This window comes from Marmota monax, unplaced genomic scaffold (genome assembly GCF_021218885.2).
Source record: "Marmota monax isolate L192 unplaced genomic scaffold, Marmota_monax_Labrador192_F-V1.1 WCK01_AAM20220418_F8-fsc00223, whole genome shotgun sequence".
Classification (NCBI taxonomy): Eukaryota; Metazoa; Chordata; class Mammalia; order Rodentia; family Sciuridae; genus Marmota; species Marmota monax.
The window spans coordinates 1,354,702-1,381,239 of NW_026692990.1; the positions used below are offsets into that span (position 1 = coordinate 1,354,702).

The following is a 26,538-nucleotide window of genomic DNA, read 5'->3' on the forward strand; positions in this document are numbered from 1 at the left end:
AGCATGTGCAAGGCCCTGGGTTCTTTCTATTCCCAGCACTGTAAAAAATAAAGAAATCCAGCCTTCTCGAAACTTATAATCTGGTGGTTAATAGTTTTGTATTTATAGCAAATATGCTTTTTTGTGTGTGTGTGGTACTGGGGATTGAACTCAGGCTTCTTTTTAAAAAATTTTTTTGTAGTTGTAGATGGACAGCATGCCTTTATTTTATTTGTTTATTTTTTATATAGTGCTGAGGATCAAACCCAGTGCCTCATGCATGCTAGGCAAGCACTCTGCCACTGAACTCAGGCTTCTTTACCACTGAGTTACATCCAGCCCTTTTATTTTATTTTTCTTTTTGGTTATACATAATAACATTAGGGTTCATGTTGACATAATTATAAAAGCATGGAATATAATTTGCTCTAGTTTAGTCTTAAGTATTTCCCCTTTCTCTCTCCCCTCCTTTCCCCATTCCCTTCCCTCTACTGCTCTGATCTTTCTATTATAGTTTCAACTAGTGACTTGTGGATATACATAATGATGAGATTCATTGTGGTGTATTCATGTATGTTATAGGAAAGTTAGCTCAAATTCATTCTACTGTTCTTCCCTTATCCTGTCCATCCTCACCTTCCCCAATACCCTCCTTCTTAGTCACTGATCTTTCTTTATATTTTGATGGGATTCTTCCCCCCTAATATATATATATATATATATATATATATATATATATATATATATATATATATATATATATATATATATTTTTTTTTTTTTTTTTTTTTTTGAGACATGGTCTTGCTAAATTGATGATGCTGGTATGGAACTTGCAGTTCTCTGACCTCAAGTCTCCCAAGTTGCTTAAATTAAAAGTGTGTGCCACTGTATCTGCCTAGCAAATACTTTTTTTTTAGTTGTTGATGGACCTTTATTATTTATTTATTTATATGTGGTGCTGAGAATCAAACCCAGTGCCTCACATATGCTAGGCAAGCACTCTACCACTGGGCCACAACCCCAGCCCCTGCAAATATTTTTTATGTTCCTGAAAGCCTAAATATAAAATGGAGGATATGAGATTAGGTTGAAGAGGAAGTAGGAACATTGATCCTTTCTCGTTATTTTGTCCTGTATCCTCCTGCTGAAATCTGGGTTTGGGGAAGCACAATTTATTTTTATTTTTATATTTTTGGTACTGGCAATTGAACCTAGGGGAACTTAACAACTGAGTCATGTCCCCAGCCCTTTCTTTAATTTTGAAACAGGGTCTCACTAAATTGCTTAGGACCTCACAGAGTTGCTGAAGCTGGTCTTGAAGTTGGCAATTCTCCTGCCTCAACCTCCCAAGTCTCTGGGATTATGGGCCTCTGCCATTGCACCCAGCTGGGGAAGCATAGTTTAAAAGCCGCTGCTTTAGACTACTTATGGTTGGAAATGAGACGCCAACCTTTCTTAGTCATCTTTCTCTGAGGTTAATAAATAAGTGTTGCTTCTTCTAAAAAGGATTCCCCTCTAGGCAGTAAGCTGTTTTTCCTCTGTTCCCCATGGCATTTTTTTGAAAGAGAGAGAGAGAATTTTAATATTTATTTTTTAGTTTTCGGCGGATACAACATCTTTCTTTGTATGTGGTGCTGAGGATCGAACCCGGGCCGCACGCATGCCAGGCGAGTGCACTACCGCTTGAGCCACATCCCCAGCCCCTCCATGGCATCTTATACTCATAATTTCTCACATGCTTTTAAATGTCCTACTTTGTGCTTTCTGCATCCTGACACTTAATGGGTCCTCAATTCATATCCATTGAATGGTGAAGCAGCAATGAAAAGCTGTTATCAGTTATTCAAAATCTCAGCTCTTGCTTTAATTTTTTTGTCGTTGTTTTTATTTTTTGTAGTTGTAAATGGACAGAATGCCTTTATTTGTTTATATTTATGTAGTGCTGAGGATCGAACCCAATGCCTTTCACATGCTAGGCAAGCGCTCTGCCACTGAGCTACAGTCCCAACCCTCAGCATTTGGTTTGTTTAAAATTCAAATATACTGCTGTCGCCATCTATCCTAGCTGGTGACCTAATGCTGGGTTCACAAAATCTAACTATTCCAATAACTTAAGAAAATGGCAAAGGAAGCACACAAACACACAGAAGTACCTTTTCAAAATCCAGGATGGCTCTCCAACCTTAGGGGTCTGTGGAAAAGAGAGAGAGCCACTGGAATTCTTAATTCTTATGTAGGGGACACACAAGCAGAGGTTCCATGGAACATTCTGTCCCAAAAAGGGTAAAGGGATAGGATTCAAAGGAATAGGTGAGTGTAACTCAACCCCACTGGGTGATGCCTACACCTGGAGCCACATCTCATTATCTAAGCAGAGGTAAAGCCCAAGCTATGGCGGGGCACAATAATTGTTCAGTATCTCTTGCTCAGGACTTAAGGGTATGTATTTCCAGAGTGGTTCCTGAAATATTCCCTTTTATTAATATAAAAAAGCAATTGGGGTATCTTCCAGTCACTGGATTCTTGGTACAAGGTTGTCATGACCTACTGTTGAGACACAAAAGGAATTAGTAGAAAAACATATTATTTCCAATAACATATGTAGAATGTTTTAATATATTTTTTAGGATTAAAGTCATTTAATTAGCTTTGAAAGATCCAGGTTATTATTATTACTACTCTGCCAAACACTCATCAAAAGATTCTTAATCTTTTCCCAATTTTATTGCAAAGCATTGTGTTTGGCCACAGTAACACAGACATATTTAATTGGCATGGCATTTAAGCCTTTCCCCAAACCATAGAGCATTATTCCCAAATAATGCAAATAATGTTCATTTGCATTATTCATTACAGTGGCTTTTAGAGCATTTAACTGAATTCCAATCGTTCCATCAGCACTTATCTGACTATCTTGGAAGTAATTTAAATTGAATTATTAAGAAAATTCACATTGGAAATTTTAAAACATAGCTATAAAGGCTTTAATTGCAGAAACAATGAATAATATTTAAAGTAGTCCCTTCAAGGATCATGAGATCAAGAGGTTGCCTAGGTCTAGTTAATGGCATGCACCTGTTTCAAGGCCTGAAAATTAACTTCAGCATGCTAGCTGGCAATATGACAAAGGAACATTGATGAAGGATCAGTGTCCTTTTCCTCTATTATAACTAGTGCTACAATTAGGCAAGTTGTGTTTTTTATAAGCTACAGGATATTTATCACCCTTTCTCTTAATTCTCAAATTTAAGGAGTCTCTTAGGTCTGTCAGAAATGCAGAAATTCTGGAGGCAGAAGTTAAGCACCAGACATCCTTTTGGGTGCCATCTCACTGAGGGTTAAAGCTTCTGCAATTGTCCTTGTCAATTCTAGGAGAGCAGTCTGTAAATAACTGGCCTATATAGGAAAATTCTATTTTAACAATCTTTCTATTTTGACAATTGTCCAGATATATAAATATAGTCTTTAATCTATAAGGACCAACATGATTAGCTGGTTTAGGTTTCTATATGGTGTCTTTTTCTCAACAGATACTCCCAGATAGCCTGTTTACCATAGGATCAACATATAGCTATAACTGACTATTATAGTCAGTATAATTAATCTAATTACATGGGTGGACTTTCCAGTTCACACTGCAATGCACATTAAAGGTGGACTTGAGAGATGGGTCCACAGAAGTCTCTTCATAATTTTTACTTACCTGATAAGCTCATGAAGTTTCATGGCTATAAACTTTGCAGCTAGAAATTTACCTTTCTGTGCCAGGTTTTTCAGACATTTTCATGATGACAGGTTTAAACTTCCTTTTAAAATCTGACTTAATTTACTGAATCATGTTCAGTAACAGTAAGACTCTCAATATTACAATTTAAGAAAAATTTTGAAATATATGTAAGATCTAGTGTGTACATATGGGGTCCTTGTTTTCCCCCTTTTAGTTTATTAACATTGAATGAAAGGCTAGCATAAGTCATAATATCATTAGTTCAAGTTATATACAAGTATTTAAATAATAAAAGATTGAACATCTTTAATTGGTCTTGAATTTTGACAAAAGTCATTTAAAGGGACTATGGTAAATAGATACTTAGTCTTTATTAATTGTATGACTTGATTTTGACTTTAATAGAATTATCAAAAGTGGAAAATATAATGTTATATGAAAACTTTATACTTTGAAATTAGCTCTAGATTAACTTAAATAATTATCTTAATTTGGGATGAGGCTAATGACAGAGTTTTTAACTTAGGAGCTGTGGCTTTTACTAGGGGCATGAGAAATATATAAACATCTATCCAAAATAGGAAGTATGCATGTTAAATAAGCCTAGAGAAGATATTTGTTTTTTACCAATAAAAAATGAATAGCCTTTCATTTACCAATCTATGAAAAACTGTCATTATTGTTATGAAATCCACTGTTGATCTAAGGGGAGTTAGTATCTCAAATATTAATGGATAAAAACAAGTTAACAGTACTGTTTAAGACAGTGATCTAATTTAGAATTTTACATGACATTGAGCTAGCAATAACATTTTTAGGGATCTTATGTAAAAAAAATCTTTGCGTATTAAGAAACAGCTGCATGAACATCCTTAACAACTCCACTCACTGTAGCAAAATTAGCTCCAGCAACCATGTATAATCCATGACTTTACTATAATTTCAAAAATATCAGTGTATTTAGGGCATCATCTCATATTATTAAAGTTGAGAAAAGGTCTATCATGTTAAGTGTCTTACTGAAATAAGTTATTGGCTGTTGAACTAATTTATTTATGGCTGTCTGTCTAATATTTTAGGGGTAACTATTTTTAGGGTTATTTTCCTCAGTGACAAACTGTTGACAGGGGCTGAAAGTAAGGCCCCGTTTCAGTGTTTAGAAGCTTCTAAAATCTGTTTATAACTTAGAAGAGGAGGAAAATTTTTAACCAGGAAGCTTACTTTTCTTGGGGTATGATTAGCATTTTAATCTCTTACTGTCTGTATGTTTGCCCCCTTGTTTGGTCTCTATTCAACTATGGTGTAACATCCAAACTTGGTTAGGACTTTGTTAACCTTTGTAAATCCCTTGAAATGTTTAGGGATAACTGGATGATAAACTCATCTTTTGAAAAAAGCTGGCCCCCTATAAATCCAGGGAGCTGTACTGTCTTTTTGAGTCCCTCTATGAAAACAGTAGGATTTTTGGAAAGGCTTACTAAAATTAGTTTTTAGGCATTTTGTTTACCTGTTGGATATCTGTTTTGGGAAGTTGTCTGTGCCTCAGACAGATTATCAGGTTTGACCTATTCTGTATTATTGGGACATGGTTAAGATAAGTCTCCTCTAAAACTGTTTTTATTATGCTAAGTAATAGCATAATATCTCTCTAGATGAGGTTAGACATCTGGCATAAATTTTGAAATATTACAATACATAAATTTGGATCTCTTGAAAATCTCCTTGAATTTGTTCTGGTCTATACTAAGTTTGAGAGGTCCCCTTTTATCTTTCTTTCTAGTAGGTAATTTTTAAGGCCTTCTCTGATGACAGTAATTGAGGCTAGATATGAAAATGAGATACCTTTTATTGATCATTGTCATATTATAGTATATAGACTAGCTGATACATTTTGATGTTACATGCAAATGGACAATTTAAAAAGAACCCTCAATCTCTTCCTGAGAGAAGTTCTCAAATATCTCTGTATCTCAGAATATTATCCATTAAATAGGTGTCTATTAATTGTCTTTTAGAAAATATGATTAAGGTTTTTTCCCAGTGTAGGAAGCAATATACAACTCTTACAATATTTCATGGATTATAGGTCCAGTTAGAAAATTTATGTAATACAAATGAATTTCCCACAAAGGTTGTAACTTTTATTACTCAAAACTAACATATGATTTTAATTTGTAGAGCTCCAGTTCTAAGAAAATGTTCTCCCAAATCCCACAAATATCCAATACGTAAGAATCAACAGTAATCATTACTGATATCTTTGAATCAATTAATTTTAGCCTCCAACGAGAAGTGTCAAAATTGGAATTTAAGTCAGCATTTTAAAAGATTTATTGTTTCGTGGATATATGAGTTTGATTCATTAAAAATTGGTCCTTGTTCAAACAGCAAGAATTATTGAGTATAAGCTCAATATTTTTATAAGCTCTGTCATGTCAGAATGTGGACAAAAATCTTAGCTTATATCAGCATAATAAAATCAGGGGAAAAGAGCCTGAAATATCCTAGAATTAATCAGTTCAAATTTTTATAGTCAGTTCAGTTATACATAAATCTGTTTTTCATTTGTTTTATAATGATATAAAGATTTCCCTATTTAGGAAAATTCTTTTACCATTAAAATCTTAGAATACATAAAGACCTTTGTTTTTCCCAAAGATGATTTCTTTCTTCTTCTTCTTCTTAGGACCTCCAGTGTGTGCTTCCTCTCTATAGAACTATCTTCTTCTCCTTTTAGAATTTTTCTTGGTTATACTTTGGAACAATTTCTGTAGATCTTAGAATCTAAATAAATTATTGTACCTTGATAAGAAGAAATATCTCAATTAAAATATAGTTAAAGCCCTTTGACATTTTTGTTGACAAAATCATATGTTTATCATCTTATAAAAGTTTGTACAATAATTTGAGAATTAGAGATTACTTGATGGTTGTATTATCTCTTGAAAGAAAAAAAATTATAGTTAAGTACATTTATCTTAAATATGTGTAACTATAAAAGGCAGAGCATCAAATAAATGCATGTATAAGAAGTATAAATTGTGTGGTTTTTTGTTGAAGGAAATGATTAGAAGCAAATAGATACAAATTAAGTAAACAATTAGACATATATTTTAATTATCATGGATTAAAGAGTATAGATAATTTAAATAACTGGAAAAATATGTACTAAGAATAAAAGATAGGGTCTGCGGTTGTGGCTCAGAGGTAGAGTGCTCGTCTAGCATGTGCAGGGCCCTGGGTTTGATCCTCAGCACCACATAAAAATAAATAAATAAATAAAATAAAGGTGTTGTGTCCAACTACAACTAAAAAATAAATATAAAAGATAATAAAAGGTAGTTATAATTATGAAACCATATGGTTCTTAAATATTTGGATCCATCTTAACTTATTGTTAACTAGGAGTGCGCTTTTACCTCTATGTGACATCACAAAGTTTCTGTGCATATATTTGTCTATATTCTGTATTTACATAGTTAAAAACCAAGAAGAATAAGGATATTTGATTGTCATGAGAGATTGTGAGAAAATTATCTCAGATTGCCAGCCTTTTTTATCTTGTGATGATCAAATATACTCTATCTTCAGAAATAAAATACAAGCAAACATGCATTACTCATAAATATAACATTATCTCTGCAATTTTCGTTTATAATACAGCCATAAATAATTTTTAAGGAAACCTGTCAAGGGATAAAAATCAGATTATTTAGCTTTGAGAATATGTTAGGATTAGAGCAGCAACATAGAATCCTGTGAAACACAATTTTGCCTGAAAAAGAGATGTCTTTTTTAGTGAGAATGTATTAAAATTATGAAGGCATTTTCTAACAGCTGGGTGCAGGCCTTTTAATTCCGATTGTCAGCCTGTGTGAGAAAGGATATGTTGGAAGCTGGGAGGCAGAGTGGGAAGTCCAGCTTGAGTGATGATAGGAAGGACCAATGGGTAGCCCACGAAAAATGTGGGAGGTGAGATTAATCTGCCATTTTGTCCTGGCCATGTGGCGGGAGGACTCTTCTGTGTTCTCATAGTCCAAAGTTTTGCCTGAGGTCCTATATGTTTCTCATGTTCTACCAGTGGTTCTGATTGAAACCCAGTTGTGCCCAGGGATTTGTCCGTGGCTTGTGAAGCTAGCACAGTGTGGTAGCTGCAGTTGCTGATGACAGGACACATTGCGCCGGACACATTGCACCTGCCAGGGCAAGCACACAGTTGTCATGGTAACACCATGGCATCACATTTGCTGGAGGTAACAAAGATTGCCTTTTGCTGTCTGCTTCTTTGCCTCTCCTGTGGCCGCATCTGGTTCCCATGGTAAAAGACCCTGGCGCTGGACTGACCTCTGCCCATGCCTCGCCCAGGCCACTGGGCCTGTGCCTGTGCCCAGGGGACACATAGCTGGGGCCAGCTTGGCGTTCAGCCATTGTCTGAGCATGTGTCCCGTGCTTATGTTCATCCCACCCGAGCAGGGCTTGTGCCCAGGGAGAAAACACATGCATGGCTGCGCCCCAGGGGCAAGCCTTAGGAAGCCAAGCGCCATCACTTTACAGTTGGTCATTGGATCTGTCCACCTTTCCCTGCCTGAGGGACCCCATCGCATGTGGGCATTTTGCCAGTTGCCTTGGGGAGGCACCTGCCTACTGGGCTGTCAAAAGTGTGGTCGCAAACCAGCAATTTGTCCCTTCCCTGCCAGCAACTCCATCAGAAAGCCACACTTTGCTCCCAAAACTTCCCCAGATGTTTGGATTTTGCCTGACCTGTTTGTGTTTTCCTGTTTTGAATCCCTCTAGGGCAGCACCATGTGGGGGCTCCTGGGGATGTCTCAACAGAACCCTGGATCCATAAGTGGGCTGGGGTCCCATTTGTGCTGCCACAGCTGTGCCTCCGTTCTTGCACGCTCCCTTCATAGCACATGGGCACCTAAAAATTCTCCCAACTCAAAAGCAGGTTCCAGCAGCAGATGCTGGCACCATGGGGTGTGGGTTTGGCACCCAGCCCAGGTTATATAAAGGTTAAAAGTATTGCCAGTGGCAGGTTAGAGCCCTGCATCTGTGTGAGAACAGCTGAGTTATAGTTCACTGAACTTTAATTTTTGGTAAGGATACAATGAGAGGCTCAGCAGATTTATTTGCCCAATTCAAGTTGTCTAAATAAGTCTAGAAAGAAAGAATCAAATAAAAAAATTAAAAATACTTTACTTTTTTAGAAGCAGAGAACTTCTGGAATTTTAACGTCCCACAAATAAAACAATCTCTCCTCTCTCCCTTCATTCTCTACATACATTCCAGTACATAAATTCAAAAATTCTTATCTAAAACATTTCAAAACACAACAAATCCACATTAGTTTCACAATAAGTCATAAAAAGCGTTCTTATGAGAGAGGGCTATACTTTAACTGTATACATTTTATCAACTACCTTAAAACATCCCAGTGGAGTCTCCATTTATCACCATCTATCCTAGCTGGCAACCTATGCTGGGTTCACAAAATCTGACTATTCCAATAACTTAAGAAAAAGGCAAAGAAAGCACGCAAACACACAGAAGTACCTTTTCAAAATCCAGGATGGCTCTCTGAGCTTGGGGGTCTGTGGAAGAGAGAGAGAGCCACTGAAATTATTTATTCTTATACTGGGGACACACAAGCGGAGGTTCTATGCCAAAAAAGGTAAAGGGATAGGATTATAAAGGAATAGGTGAGTGTAACTCAACCCCACTGGGTGATGCCTACTCCTGGAGCCACACCTCATTATCCAAGCGGAGGTAAAGCCCAGGTTATTGCAGGGACACAATAATTGTTCAGTATCTCTTGCTCAGGACTTAAGGGTATGTATTTCCAGAACAGCTCCTGACATACTGCTTTTCTGATTTGTTGTTTGCATGTTTTATGGTTTAATCTTCCTAAACTATTTCCTAGAAAATTGCAAGGTTAACAACTAAACTGGACCAGTTTGGGCCAGGCACTGGGAGATCAGCTTACAGGTGGTAGTAATTATCATAAATGTGTAAAATGGAGACAGGGTGCTCACTATTCTGAGGGTTATTGTAGCTAGAAGTCTGTTTCTTTTTGCTCTGGTTAGGATTTAATGGTTGCATTCCAGTCTAGGTTGTATTTTACTATGAATAAATTGCCATGCTGTGTGATGTGACTACTTCTTAAACTTGCCTCATTGTGAAAAACATCTTGGGTTCTTGCTAAAAATAGATTCCCAGCCTGATCCTAAGATCTATTAAATTAGTCTCTTCATGGGAGGTACATAGAACTGCCAATTATCTCCTAGAAATTAAAGGACTGTTACTTAGCCAGGTGTGGTACTTGCCTGTAATCTCAGCAACTCTTGGGACTGAGGCAGGAGTATCACAAGTCTGAGGCCAGCTTGGGCAATTTAGCAAGGCCCTATTTAAAATAAAAATATAAAAAAGGACTGAGGATATAGCTCAGCGGTAAAGTGGCCCTGGGTTCAATCACTGGTACTTCAAACCAAGGAATAATACTTTTCACTGTATACTCTCTTACATTGTTTGACTTCCCCCCTTTGTGTGTTCTGCTTTTATCCAACCATGATATATATTTTTGTGGTGCTGAGATTGGAACCTTGGGCCTTACAGATGCAAGGCAAGTGCTCTACCACTAAGCCACACCCCGAGTCTCTATTTTTGAATAGTATTGCAATTCATGATACCAAACTTGAAAAGGTACAGAAGGATATATGGTTAAAAAAAATCTCCCATCCCTGTCCCCAGCTACTAGTTTCTCTTTTCTAGAGGTGATCAATATTATCAGTTTGTTGTATACTGTTCCGGAGATATTATACATATAACATCAAATACATATGATATATAAGAATATGTATTATTCATATTATACACATTACACAAAATGTACACCTTTTTAAAAGACACAGCCGTCCTATGCTTTTTTCTTTTGATGTGTGAAATTGACCCTAGTGTCTCATACATGCTAAGCACACTCTACCACTTAGCTATATCCCCAGCCTTTACTTTTATAATTTAATATGTATCTTGCCTTTAACATTTAATATATCTTGGTAAATTTTCCACATGTATACAGTTTTGTTATTTTATGATTCTGTACTCTTCTATCATATGCATATATTATAATTTATTTAGCTAGTCCTCTTATTGATGTGTAATTAATTAGGTTGTTTCCAGTCATTAGCTATTATAAATAATAGCTAATGAATATTTTATATAATATATATTTTATATAATTGAAAAGTAGTTGTTCAAATTTAAGCATTTGCATTGTTATTCCAAGTGCTTTCTGTACCTAAAAGATAAATCCCTGAAGGAAGAATTTTTGGGTCAGTCAGGTGGCACCTGCTTGCAATCCCAGCAGCTCGGGAGGCTGAGGAAGGCTGATACCGCCCCCCCCCCACCCCCACCCCCCCCCGCCAAAAAAAAAAAAATAGAATTGCTGTGTCAAAGCATATGTGTATTTTTAATTTTGGACGATTTTTCCAAATTGCTCTTCCTAGAGATTGTTCAATTTATACCCCTACCAGCAGTGTCTGTGTGTGCCTATTTTCCCTCACTAGTATGTTATTTGCAACTAGGTACACACACCTGTAATCCCAGCTACTTGGAAGGCTGATATAGTCCTCCTGTGTTCCTCACACAAATTCAAGGCCAACCTGGGCAACTTAGTGAGATCCTATCTCAAAATTTAAAAAATTAAAAGGACTGGAATGTAGTTCAATAGTAGAGTGCCCCTGGGTTCGTTCCCTTGTACCACAAAAATAGAAAAATACTTTAATTTCCATGTCTCTTATCACTAGTGAGTTTGATCATTTTTATAAACTTTTGTTTACTTTTTTGTGAAGTGCTTTCTAAAATTAGCCCTTTGTGCTATGAGTTCCAGATTTTTTGTTTGTCATTTCCTTTTGAGTTTACATTCGCTGCCCTTTCCCAAACAGAAATGTTTGATTTTTTTCCCTTATTATTAGCTAATAATTTATGCATGCATTCTTACTAAAGAAATGTTTGATTTTTGTATAGTTAAGAAAATTCAGGCTGGGGTTGTAGCTCAGTGGTTGAATGCTAGCCTCGCATGCATGAGGCACTGGGTTCCATCCTCAGCACCACATTAAATAAATAAATAAATAAAATAGAGATATTGTGTTCATCTACAACTTAAAAAATATTTTAAAAAAGAAAATTGGTGTTGATCTTTTTATTTTGTTACTGGATTTTTCTCTTAAACAATCATGCATTTATTCCTTATTGTTGGTTACATTCTGAGAACTGTATCATTGAGAAGTATGTTATGATATTGGTCATGCACATGTACAGTGCACTTATAGAAGGTGCTATATGGTGTATATGTGAGAGAGAGAGCAAGCGAGAGTGGGGTGGAACAGAATGGAGATCAGTAGAGTTGAGGAAGGGGATCAGGGAGGGAAAGAGGAGGTACTAGGGAGTGAAATTGATCAAATTATATGCATGTGCAAATATGTCATCAAACCCACTTTATGAATGGTCATAATGTACCACTTTTTAAAAGTTATGATCTTTGTATGATTATAATTTTCTGTAGTAAAAAAGTATTAAGGGGCTGGGGCTAAGAGGTAGTGCACAAAATAAAAGTATCAACAACTGAAAAAATATTTCAAAACAAATATTAAACTGAGGGTTAGGGAGCTTGGGCTTTGTGGACAGAGTTGAATATGAATCTTACCTCCAGTTTTTAAAAAATTGAGATATAATTTGTATACCATATAATTCACCATTTTAAAAATATTTTTTTTAGTTGTAGATGGGCATAATACCTTTACTTTTATTTGTTTTCATTTTTATATGATGCCGGGGATTTAACCCAGTGCCTCTTGCATGCTAGGCAAGCACTCTACCACTGAGCCACAACCCCAACCCTATAATTCACCGTTTTAAAATATATAAGTTGTTAGTGTTTAGTATATTCAGTTATGCAAATATCACCACTATCTAATTAGAGAGCTTTCTTTTTTTTTTTTTTTTTTTTTTTGGTGGTGCTAGGGATTGAACCCAGGGCCCTATGCATGAGAGAAAAGCACTCTACCAACTGAACTATATCCCCAGCCCCCACAGAACATTTTTTTTTTACTTCAAAAGGAAAACCAGTACCCATTACCCATTTCCCTCTTCCTCACTCTAATCCCTGGAAATCTCTAATTTATTTTTCCACCTCTTTGGATTTGCCTATTGTGGGCATTTTGCACAAAGCAGTTGTTCATCATGTGGTCTTTTGTGTCTGGCTTATTTCACATAGCTTGCTCTCAAGATTCACTCACTGTTCCAAGAATCAGTGCTGTTTTCCATTTTATAGCTGAATAATATTCCCTTGTGTGGATGTATGACATTTTGTTTAACCTTTCATCAAATGTGTTGTTTCCACTTTTTAGCTATTCTGAATAAAGGCTACTCTGAATGTTCATGTACAAGGTTTTGGTGAATGTAGCCTTTCAGTTATTTTGGGTATGTATCTAGGAGTGGAATTGCTGGTTCACATATGTTTAGCCATTTGAGGATTTTGCAGACTGTTTTTCAAAGTGGCTTCTCCACTTTTTATTTCTACCAACAATGTATGAGAATTGCAATTTGTCCACTTTTTTGCCAATACTCAATATTTTCTATTTTTTAAATTATGGTCATCCTACTGGGTATTAACTGGTTTCTCATTATGGCTTTGACTGGCGTTTCTCTGATGACTAATGATGTTGTGATTATAGTCCAGCTTCACTATTTTTTAAAGAATTTAACCTTTATTTATCTTTATGTGGTGCTAAGGATTGATCTCAGTGCTTCTGGGTTCAGTCACTCTACCACTGAGCTACAACCCCATCCCCCAGCTTCACTTTTTAGCTATGTGACTTTGGTCAAGTTCTTTATCCTTTGAGTCTCATCTATCTGTAAAATGGAGATATAGTGGTCTCCACCCCCTTATCCATGGTTTTACTTTGCATGGTTTCAGGTACCTGTGGTCAGCTGTGTCCCAAAAATATTAAATAGAAAACTCCATAAATGAACAATTCATAAGTCTTAAATTGCACACAGTTCTTTTTTAAATTTTTTTTTAGTTGTAGATGGATGCAAAACATTTATTTATTTATTTATTTTTTAGTTGTAGTTGGACACACAGTACCTTTATTTTATTTTTCTGTGGTGCTGAGGATCAAACCCAGTGCCCTGCATGCGCTAGGTGAGCACTCTACTGCTGAGCCACAACCCCAGACCCAAAACCTTTATTTTTTTATGCTGTGTTGAAGATCAAACTCAGTGCCTCACACATGCTAGGCAAACACTCTACCACTGAGCTAAACCCCCAGCCCAGTTGCACACAATTCTGAGTAGTGTAATGAAACTTTGTGCCATTCTTCCAGTGTATCTATGCTATATAATTACATGTTGATTAGTCATTTAGTAATCATCTTGATGATAAGATTGACTATTAGAGTATCTCAGAGCTTGTGTGCAAGTAACCCTTACTTTACTTACTAATGACCCCAAAGCACAAAAGTAGTGGTGCTGGCAATTCACATATGACAAAGAGAAGCAGTAAAGTACTTCCCTTAATGAAGAAAGAAAAAAATCATTCTGAAGTTGCTAAGATCTATAGTAAAAATGAACCTTTTATCCATGGAATTGTAAAGAAGGAAAAAGAAATTGAAGCTAGTTTGGCTGTTATACCTTAACCTGCAGGAGTTATAGTCAAAATATTTAAACGTTAAGTTGGAAAAGGCATTAAATTTGTGTGTATGTCTAAGATAAAAACATGGTATATAAAGGGCTTAGTACCATCAACCATTTCAGGCATCTACTCAGGGGTCTTGGAATATATCCTGGTGGCTGAGGGAAGACCACTTCAATATTGCCTCACAATATTATTGTGAGGTTAGTGGAAATTAGGTGGATTTAGATCAGTGCCTGCTACATTGTAGATACCTAACTGATAACTAATATTGGTACTTGAGATGAGGTAGCCAGCAATTCAGTCAGATTTTTCCCAGTGACTTCAGGACATCTACTGTAGAAGTCAAATGCTTAAATAAATGATGGTGCCTCACATTTGCTAGGGCTGCTTTCTGTTTTACAACCTTGGTAGGCCTTTGTTTACTATTATTTACTAGTTAGCACTGTCATTAGGACCATGGAGGGATATACACAAAAGTAAGATAGAATTTATGAGATTAAAACTTGGAGATGATGGTACTGTCAAATTAATTCTGTGACAGTGACATCTGTCTCAGTGCAGTAAAATGAAGGTGAGAAACATTATCCAAGCATAAGAGAATATCTTGGGTATTTTTATCCAGGAATAATATGGGCCTATGGAAAGTATTCAGTACACTGGGCAAGAAAGGCAGTAAGGCATTCTAGGTAAGTAAACCCAAGTGAGCAAAGATGGAAGTAGGAGTAATTTAGAAAACAGGTGGTTATGAAATTAACCTGGTAGGAGTGAGATATTGGGGAATTGCAAGACAGTTTTGTGATATTCTTATTCTGTTGTGTTTTATTATTCTATCCCAGAATGTGTAGTGAAAGAGGTTCTATACCTAGAACCTTGAGATTTTCTTTAAAATTTTGCTGCAGATTAGCTCTAGACATTCTGTTTATTCTTTTTTAAAATATTTTGTTAGTGGTCAATGGATCTTTATTTACATGCAGTGATGAGAATCAAACCCTGTGCCTCACACATGCTAGGCAAACACTCTACCACTGAGCCATGATCCTCGCCCCTCTTATTCTAAGTAATAAATGAATAATTGGCTTTGTTTAGTGATTCTTAATTGAGGGTGTGCATCAGAACCTTTTGGAAACCATTTTGAAATGTGTGTTTGGATCACATTCAGGAAATTGTTTCAGCAGATCTGAGGTCAGGTCCAGGTTAGTATATTTGGAAAAGCTCTTCTGGTTATTGTGATTTACATTCCTTGTAGCTTAGGAACCACCAGATTAATTTAAAATCATTAATCCTTAGCTTTCTGGAGTTGAAATCACTTGGGTAGAACTGGGTGCAGTGGCATATGCCTGAAATTCCAGTGACTCAGGAGGCTAAGGCAGGTGGATCTCAAGTTCAAGGCCAGTCTTAGCAAAGCCCTGTCTCAAAAAAGTAAGAAGGGCTGTGGAAGTAGCTCAGTGGTAAAATATCCGTAAGTTCAATCACCAGTAGAAAAAAGAAGAAATTACTTGGATTGTAGAATAATCAGTGTCAGACCAGTGAAAGATTAGATGTTGTAGTGAACAGAACATGGATTTTTTTAAAAAATATTTTTAGTTGTCAGTGAACCTTTATTTTAAATATTTATATGTGGTTCTAAGAATTGAACCCAGTGCCTTACATGTACTAGGCAAGTACTCTACTACTAAGCTACAACCCCAGCCCCAGAACATGGATTTTAATGTTAATCTGACACAAATCACTGCTTCCTAGCTCTGAGCATGGCACCTAACCTCTCTCAGCCTCAGTTTCCTCATCTGTAAAATATGGTTTATGATGCTTATGTGATCCTGTTAGGATGAAAGAACATATCACACTACACTTTGCCTGATGTTTATGTGACTGATAAACTTCAAGAAACTATCACCAGGGGACAACATAAAACTACTTGTATCCTAACACATCTTGGAGTTAATCATAAATCTAGGTATACCCAAATACCTAGGTGGTTCCTTTGTCTAAATATAAAATAACGTAGACCTTGCTTCACTTATCTGCTTATCAGTGTACCTCCCTTTATGTGACCTAATATGTAGCATTATTGTCAACACTGACTAAACTCTTTTTCCATAGCAAAAATTTAAAGCATTGAAACTTCTGTTGGACTCCAGAAAATTATAAACCCTTTACAACTTAAATGAAAAACAGGTAAATTGAGTTTAACAAAATTATCAAGGTCCATAGGGTCTTGAGCTGACATCTAGGATTTTCTCATTATAATTGTGTTACCTTGGAGATAATAAGTTAAAATAGGGGTGGGGGCTAATAGTAGTTATACTAATAGTAATTATGGCCTCATAAGGTTATTGTGAATATTTAACAAGTTAATGCATGTTAAGTATTTGTAACATTGCTTCATACATATTCAGTATCTGTTAGTCATTAGCATTAGTGTTATCATGCACTAGGGCTTATGTGGGAGCCAGAAATATAAAGTCTCTGTAGAAGCCAATATATAGGTAACATTAATATGCTTCAAGTGTAGCAGTAGAGGTGCATACAGGAGGGGTATGTAACAGTCTGTCACTTTTCCATGAAAAATAGTTCTCTCAAGCTAGGCATGGTGGTGGCACATGCCTGTAATCCCAGGAACTTGGGAGGCTGAGGCAGGAGGATCATGAGTTCAAAGCCAGCCTCAGCAGAAATGAGGCACTAAGCAACTCAGTGACACCCTGTCTCTAAATAAAATACAAAATAGGGCTGGGGATGTGGCTCAGTGGTCAAGTGACCCTGAGTTTAAGCCCTGGTACTCAAAAAAAAAAAAAATAGTTCTCTCAGCTGGTGGTGGTGGTGCACACCTGTAATCCCAGCAACTGGGGAGGTTGAATCAGAAAGATCAAATGATTGAGGCTAACTTCAGCAATTTAGCAAGGCCTGAAGCAACTTAATAAGTCTAAACTGTCTAAAATTAAAAAAAAAAAGGCTGGGAGCTTAGCTGGTGGTTAAGCACCCCTGGGTTCAACCTCTAGTACCAAACCAAACCAAAAATGCTCTCCACAAAGGTGCTGGTACAGTGGAAAATGTATGTGTACTGGAGTCAGATCAGTCTGTGTTTTAATTCTGTTTACCACTCATTATGCCACTCTGGGGACAGCCAACCTCTTAACAGCCTTTGTTTCCCCATTTCTAAAATGGGGTGAAGTTTCTGACGTCTTTGTGTTGGAAGTGCCTTAGGTGTGTGCTTTTGCAGTATAAACTGCTTCTAAGATAAAAAGCATGAATTTTACAAAAGAAATGAATGTCAGTTTCTGTTTCTACATTCATTCTGAGGTTTTCATCCAAACGTACCTTGTCATGGCTGATCTGATGATAATGTAGGTAGAATATGCATAGTACATAGTAGATTGTGAGCAATAATTAATGGTTTTATTATTTTTCTAACAAAGATCTTCTCTGTCATTGTTTGAAAGTTATGCAATATATACCATGTTAATTTTAGCCTTCTGATTTTGAAGAGTCTTAGGCCAACTTTCATAAAAGAAGTAAAAACATACTGGGAATTTTGAGTGAACACATGTACAATTCTGTCTTTGTTTATAGAAATAATCAAGTTTTAGGCTGAGAGAACACTCTGGTTTTGTTTTTGCTCTTTTTAAATATATTCTGCGCAACCACATGTAATCTTAAATTTCATCAAATTATAAAATTTTCCTGACTTAACAGTGCAGACCAGTTTTTGTAGCATATGAAATGTTTTTTTTTTCTCTCTCCTAGGTCTTTCAGAGCCTTGAAGATCACCATTTGGAAGTGGTGGCTTTTTTCAGGGAAAATGGCTTTCATGGCCTTCTTGCCCATGACTCCGAGTATGCACTCTACAATATTCCCTCTTACTACAGTTCCCATGCTCTGAAACTGAGCTGGAATGGGAAGAACCTTACTACTAATCAGTTTCTGATGCAGGAGGTGGCCAAGCAGCTGGGCCTCAAGCGGATGAATTTTCCCATATTTGCTGCACTGCTAGGTATGTGGTCCAAAAGAAAAAGTCCAAGTAAATTTTCCTCTTCCATTATTAAGGATTAAAAACTTGAGTGATTTAGCCTATCATCATTGGGTTCATCTTTTTAAAAATTCTCATGCCAAACACCATGATGCAGAAAACACAGTGGATGCTTGGACTTCTTTGTGGGACACCCTAAAACTCAGAATGGTTGACTCATGGATTGTTATAGGATATTCCAAAACATTATTTGTATTCTTGTAAAACTTATTATTTTTTACATTTTATAACATTTATGCAGAGTACTGTCTTAGGCTAAATATTTCATTTGTCCTAGTTATTTTGGTTCCTCACTCAGATAATTAGCATTTCTTTCCCAGTGTCTAAATTTAGATCAGGAACACAAATTGTTGATTATATTTTTCTTTTTCTCTTCATTTCTTTTGTACTAATATTTTATTATGAAAATTTCCATAATACAGCAAAACTGAAAGAATTTTGCAATGAAAACACTATATCCACCACCTATATTCTACCATTAACATTTTACAATACTTGCTTTATCATATGTTTTATCCATTCCTCTAACCCTCTATTATACTGTCTTTTAAGGATGTATTTAAAGTAAATTCTGGAGAGTGGATTATGTTTTGAATTGGTTTTCCAAGTAATTACAACATGAAGGTTAATGTATTTATGTTAGATGTGATCACTGCTCTGTAATTCCAAAGGATATGAGTTTGAGTAACCTAAGAGTATCAGCACAAGTTTTGGAATTGGGCCTCATGCAAATCACTGAAGTCACACTTTGCCCATTTCAATTTTCTCATCTGTGAAATGGGAATAATAATACCTCATAGTATTATTGATGAGGTTAAATGAAACGAGATATAAAATGCTCAGCACTTATTGGAAAGTAATTAATTTGTTGCTGCTATTATAAAAGCCAGCATAACTACAATAACTACAATAGCATGAGCTTGGAATTATATAGACTTAGCTTTTCATCCTGGTATGTACATACCTAAGGCCAAGTCACCAAAATTGTCTGAACCTCAGTTTCCTTATCTGTAAATGGAAATAATACTATCATGCATTGATATTATAAAAATGATACATATAATACACATGATATGTAGTAGGTAATCAACACATCACTACTATAATTATTATATTAAGAATATCGATCTATGTTAATTATTTGGTCATTTTCTCTCCCAGGATCTTTTTCATGGCCTGGGGGTTCCAGGAAACATTGGTATAGTCAATAAATGACAAATGTACTTTATAGGTAACCACATTCTCCCAGATGAGGACTTGGCTGCTTTTCACTGGAGCCTCTTGGGACCAGAACATCCTCTTGCATCCCTTAAGGTAATGTGTCCCATTTCCTGCATGTACACATTAGAGGGTAATCAAGTTTTAGAATTTGATGGAATAATTATCTTTCATTAGATTCAAAACACTTCAGATACAGATAAAATTAGTTGTAATAATATCCGTATAAGAGTCCATACATATCTATAAAGAAAAATACTATTATCCCACTAGTAAAATAATGAACAAAGAACTGATACAGACAATTCACCAAAGAGGAAATATAGTGGCCAATAATACTATGACTAGATGTTCAACATCTCTAGTGACCAGGCATGTGAATTAAATGAGCAGTATGATATTTTTTGTTAACAGTCAAGCAAATATTGAAAAATTAGTCTACTGCTATCAAGGCTGTGCTGAGACTGATGCCCACCTTCACTTCTGGTGGTAGTGTAAGATGGTGATTGTATTGTATTTCTCTCATTCTCTCACTTTCCTAGATGACTGTTTCATATTATCTCTTTCTTCCAGCCTAAATACTTCTTTATTTGCTCATTCTCAGTACATAACCCCCCTTCCTTTTCACTGAGAAAATGGAAGCAACGGGAAGAGAACTTTCATAAGCTCCCAAACCCTCCTTACCTCACCAGCATATATCTGTGTGCCCATGTGCTCCTGTTAACTGTGGATGACCTGTCCATTCTCCTATCAAAAGCCAACCCCTCCACTCACATTAGATTCTATCCCCTCTTGCCAATTTAAGGGCATTTGTATAGCAATTCTTCTCCTTCTTCACATCATCTATTTTTCTCTCTTCATTGTTTTTTTTTTCCCCACCAAATGTATAAACACACATCCATCTTAAAAGATAAAACAAGTCGGGCATGGTGGTGCATGCCAGCGGCTTAGGAGGCTGAGGCAAGAGGATCATAAGTTCAAAGACAGACTCAGAAATTTAGTGAGGGAGGCCCTAAGCAACTTAGTGAGACCTTGCAAAATAAAAAAAAAACGGCTGGGGTATATATAGTGGTAAAGCACCTCTGAGTTCGATCCCTGGTACCAAAAAATAAAAGTAAAAATCCAGTGACCCCCCAAAAATAAAAATAAAAACCCACTAACACCCAACTGCTACATATTTCTTCTCATATCAAAGTCTTCTAAAGAGTTGTCTATTATTAAGCTGCTTACTATCCTCCTCTCCTGTTCTCTCTTCAATCTGATTTGCTGAATTTGCCCTTGACCTTGTCAGTAACCTCCAAGTTAATAGACCCAGTGACCAGTTATCTGTTTTCATGTTCCTTGACCAATTGGCAGCATTTGACATGGTTGCTCATTCTTCATTTGTCTTTCAGGAAACCACTCTCTTCAGATTTCCTCCTGTCTCACTGATTGCTACATCTCGGTGTCCTCTGTTATTCTCTTATCTTAAAAATGTGAAGTGTCCCAGAGTTCTATCCTGGTTTTCTTCTCTTCTATCTACACACATGATTTCATCCAGTCTCATGACTTTATGACCTTCTACCCATTGATGGCTCTCAAGATTATGCCTCCAGCTCTAACCTCTTTCTCAAATTCCAAATTCTAATATCCATCTACTAAACATCTTCATTTACATATATAAATGGGCATCTTTTTTTCCCAGTTTTTTAGGGATTGAATCAAGGGGTGCTCGACTACTGAGCTACACTCCTGGCCTTTTCTGTTTTTTTTTTTTTTTTTTTTTTTTTTTTGAGACAGTTCAAGGCAAAATAGGCCTTGAAATTTAATCTTCCTGCCTCAATCTCTGAGTCTCTGAGATCACAGACATGCACCACCATTATTTCTTGCCTGGATTATTGCAATAGCTTACTAATGGATGGTTCTGTGCCTATAATGTCTTCCCACCCCAGTCTGTTTTCAGTGTATCAATAGATGTCACTCACCCAATCGTTACCACATTCTATAAACCCCTATACTGTCTGGCCCCCTGTTATACCTCTGATCTCATGTTAGAACCTCTGCACTTGATATTTCTTCTACTTGGAATGCCTTTTACTCTCACATAGCCATTTCCTCACTTCTAGAATTTTCTCAATAAGACCTTTCCTGATCACTCTTAAATTTTATGCACATACCCATTTAAAATTTTATGTGTACACACACATATTTGCACCTGCACACATACATGTACTTGAATTCCATGTTCCTTCTCTACTTATGTTTTTTTTCCTAGCTTTTATCTACCTCTAGCACACTATATAGTTTACTTATTTATTAATTTTGACTCCCCTCACCACATACCAACACACAACTAGAATTTAAGCTCCCACATGGGCAGGAATTTGTGTTTCTTATTCACTGCCATGTCCTTGGTACTTAAAGCAGTACTAGCACATAGTGTGCAGTAAATATTTTTTAAAGGAAAAAATGGAACATCATTTTGTCAAAACAGTTTTTATCAAAGCATTTAAGAACATTATACTCTAATTCAGTAATTACCATTTGAATAAGCTTATAATTAATTGGAAAGTGGGCAGTAAGTCATACCTACATTTCATCATAGCATCAAAATTTTTCTTTAAAACATTTTCAAGTATCAAGCTTATTTCAAGTGACACATGCCTATAATCCTAGTTACTCAAGAGGCTGAGACAGGAATATTGCAAGTTCAAGGCCAGCATATGCAATTTAGTGAGGACCTGTCTCAAAATGAAATTTTATAAAGGGCTAGAGAGGCTGGGCTTGGTGGCACACACCTGTAATCCCAACAACTGGGTAAGCTGAGTCAGGAGAATCACAAGTTTGAAGCCAGCCTCAGAAACTTAGCAAGGCCCTAAACAACTTATTAAGACCCTGTCTCAAAATTTTAAAAAAATAGGGACTGGGGTTGTGGCTCAGTGGTAGAGCACTTGTGCTGCACATGTGAGGCACTGGGTTTGGTTCTCAGCACCACGTAAAATAAATAAGTAAAACAAAGGTATTATGTCCATGTTCAGCTAAAAAAAATTAAAAACAGGACAGGCATGGTGGCACACACTTGTAATCCCAGCGGCTCAGGAGGTTGAGGCAGGAGGATCTCGAGTTCAAAGCCAGCCCCAGCAAAAGTGAGGCACTAAGCAACTCAGACCCTGTCTCTAAATAAAATACTAAATACGGCTGGGGATGTGGCACAGTGGTTAAGTGACCCTGAGTTCAATCCCTAGTACCAAAAATCATAAAATAAAAATAAAAAAGGTCTGGGGATGTGGCTCAATGGTTAAATGCCCTTGTGTTCAATCCTTGGCACCAAAAAATTAAAAGAGAGCTGGGGATGTAGCTTAGAGGTAGAGCACTTACCTATCATGTGTGAAACCCCATATTCCATCCCCAGTACTGAAAAAATTAGGTAAATAAGATTTTGCTAACATTGCTGGGGTTTGTTGTTGATATATATATTATATATGTGTGTGTGTGTGTGTGTGTGTATAGTGTATTTTAAAGCAAAATACCATAATTCATGTTATTTCAACCCCACATTCTTTGGTATATATATCACTAAAGAACTTGAGCATTTTCTTACACAAGCACACTGCCATAATCACTAACAGACAATGCTAATCTCTTGGTATAATCTAACATCTAGTCCATTTTCAGGTTTTACTGATTATCTCAAAAGGGCATTTTTGTGATTAATTCAAATCAGGATCCAAAGATGGTCCACACATTGTAACATTTCTTTTAATAACAAAAAGTTGGAAACAGGGCTGGGGCTGTAGCTCAATGGTAGAGCGCTTGCCTTGCATGAGTGAGGCACTGGGTTCGATCCTCAACACCACATAAAAATAAATAAAGATATTTTGTAAAAAGTTGGAAGCAGATAAAACATCTCATGAAAGAGAACTAGCTGATTATGGCAGTATCATCAGACAATTGTTATTTATGTAGTAGGATTAAAAATGGTATGTTTTTATGTCTTTAGATTTTTCCAATCTTTTCCAGGTCCTTTGTACTGAGAATAAGGGGAGAAAAAACTATTTTAAATATAGTTTAACTATCTCAGTGATTTATTGAATTCCATATCTCATCCCCACCTAACTTTTTTCTAAATGATCCATCTTTTCCTAAAAAAAAAAAAAATCTATGGCATTTGCGATTGAACTCAGGGAAAATCTACCACTGAGTTACATCCTTAGCCCTTTTAAAATTGTGAGACATGGACTTGATAAATTGCTGAAGCTGCTCTCAAACTTACAATCCTCCTTCCTCAGCCTCCCAAGTACCTGGGATTACAGGGTTGAATTACTACGTCCTGTTTAGTGATCCATCTTGACATTAGTAACCATACTTTATCTTGCCTTTTCTAGGTTCGAGCTCATCAACTGGTTCTTCCACCCTGTGATGTGGTGATCAAGGCTGTTTCTGAGTATGTTAGTTCTATCAAAGACCCTTCAAACCTGGATGTGGTTGGGAAGGATGTTTTCAAACAATCTCAGGTGAGCTAGCCTTTTCTTTCCTAAGAATTGACAGTTGTCTTACCTTCTCCAGCAATACCAGCAAGTCTCCTGTTGTCTTCAATGACATATAACTTCTCTTTGCTTGTCTCCTCCGATCTTATAGATTAAAGCCCCCAAATTTCATTTCCTTTAAAATATTATTAGGCTTGGATTGAAAGGTTTTCTTTTAACTGATGATTAAAGTAAAATAATCCCTCTAGAAAATACAATACATAAGGGAAAAAATTAACTTAAAATACCATTACCAGTTTCTAGGTAATGATATTTTAAGTGAATTGTTTAAATTAATCTGACATATATCTCCTTCTAATCAATTTTTTCCAGTACGGAGGATCAAACCTAGGGCCTCCTATATGCTAGGCAAATTATCTACCACAGACCTACATCCCCAGCCACTTTTTTAAGCTAATATTTGCTTCCGTTTTATTTATTTATATATGACAGTGGAATGCATTACAATTCTTATTACACATATAGAGCACAATTTTTCATATCTGTGGTTGTATACAAAGTATATTCACACCAATTCGTGTCTTCACGTGTACTTTGGATAATAATGATCATCACATTCCACCATCATTTCTAACCCCATGCCCCATCCCTTCCCCTCCAACCCCTCTGCCCTATCTAGAGTTTGTCTATTCCTCCCATGGAACCACCATTTGAACCAGCTATCCCTCTCCTCGTTCTATACCCAAAGGACTTAAAAACAGCATACTACAGGGACACAGCCACATCAATTTTTATAGCAGTACGATTCACAATAGCTAAACTGTGGAACCAACCTAAATGGCCTTCAGTAGATGAATGGATTAAAAAATGTGGCATATATACACAATGGAATATTACTCAGCAATAAAAGAGAATAAAATAATGGCATTTGCAGGTAAATGGATGGAGTTAGAGAAGATAATGCTAAGTGAAGTTACCCAGCCATTTTTTAAGAGAGAGAGAGAGGGGGAGGGGGAGAGGGAGAGGGAGGGAGAGAGAGAATTTTTTTTAATATTTATTTTTCAGTTTTCGGTGGATACAACATCTTTATTTTATGTGGTGCTGAGGATTGAACCCAGCATCCCACGCATGCCAGGCGAGCGCATTACCGCTTGAACCACATCCCCAGCCCAACCCAGCCATTTTTGATGTATATTTTAACATAAAGGAGGTCTTACTTAGTGGAGGATTAAATGGGTAATGAAAAAGACACTTAAAATGAGTGCACTAAATCATGAATCAAAATTTCATGGTCATTTATGGGAGAAAGGACTCAATTGGGATTTTTTTTTTTTTTTTTTTTTTTTTTGGTACTGGGGAATTGAACTCGGGGACACTTAACCGCTGAGCCACATCTGCAGCCCTGTTTTGTAATTGATTTAGAGACAGGGACTCACTGAGTTGCTCAGCACCTCGTTTTTGCTGAGGCTGGCTTTGAACTCAAGATCCTCCTGCCTCAGCTGCCTGAGTTGCTGGGATTCCAGGTGTGTGCCATTGTGTCAGGCTTCAAGTGGAATTTTATCCTAACAAAATTAAACTAAAAATTATGAAAATATGTTGGTTTTATTTTTAGCAAATTGATTATCTTTTTGTAAGAACACTCAAGCCTATTGCAAACCCCTGGCACCATCAGTTATTCTCTGTCACTGAAGTTTTGTATTCTGGAAATGTCATATGAATGGAATCAGTCATACAGTAGATAATCTTTTGAGATTTCTTTTATTTAATATAAAATTCATTCAATATAATGCTGAGTTGTTGCATGTTACACATGTAAATAATTTGTTCCTTTTTATTGTTGAATAATATTTGTTGTATGGATATACCACAGGTTTTTTTATTCATTCACCCCTAAAGGTTATTTAGGTTATTGTTTTGTTTTTTTTTTGAGGGGGGGCTGGAGATTGAACCCAGGGACTTGTGCATGCTAGGCAAGTACTCTACCAACTGAGCTATATCCCCAGCCCCTATTTAGGTTGATTATAATTTTGGTGATTATGAATACAAAAGCTATAAATACTTGTATACAGGTTTTTGTGTGGACATTAGTACATATCTGGGAGTGGAATTTTTGTGTCATATGGTAAGCATATGTTTAAATTTGTAAAGACCTTGCTAAACCAGTCACTATTACTTTTTACCAGTGCTTGATCAGTAATTTTTAAAATGCATTTTTTTTTTCTTGATACCAAGGAGTGAACTCAGGAGTGTTTAACCACTGGGCTACCACCCTAGCCCTTTTTTTATTTTTTATTTTTTTATTTTTGAGACAGGGTCTTGCTTAGTTAGGGCCTTGTTAAGTTGCTGTGGCTCACTTTGAATTTGTGATCCTCCTGCCTAAGCCCCTGAGTTATAGGTGTATGCCACCACACCTCTCTTATTTACT

At 36.4% G+C, this 26,538-nt stretch overlaps 1 protein-coding gene across 5 annotated transcripts in view; it reads left to right on the forward strand.

The window, feature by feature from the left end:
- Positions 1 to 26,538, forward strand: part of Fam120c (family with sequence similarity 120 member C) — a 127,018-nt gene that overhangs the window by 15,871 nt on the left and 84,609 nt on the right. For all 5 annotated transcript variants that reach the window (XM_046452583.2, XM_046452584.2, XM_046452580.2 and 2 more), the window contains exons 2-4: positions 18,147 to 18,393; positions 19,661 to 19,743; positions 24,012 to 24,140. In XM_046452583.2, the coding sequence (XP_046308539.1) occupies positions 18,147 to 18,393; positions 19,661 to 19,743; positions 24,012 to 24,140 (459 nt within the window). The remainder of the gene's footprint in view (positions 1 to 18,146; positions 18,394 to 19,660; positions 19,744 to 24,011; positions 24,141 to 26,538) is intronic.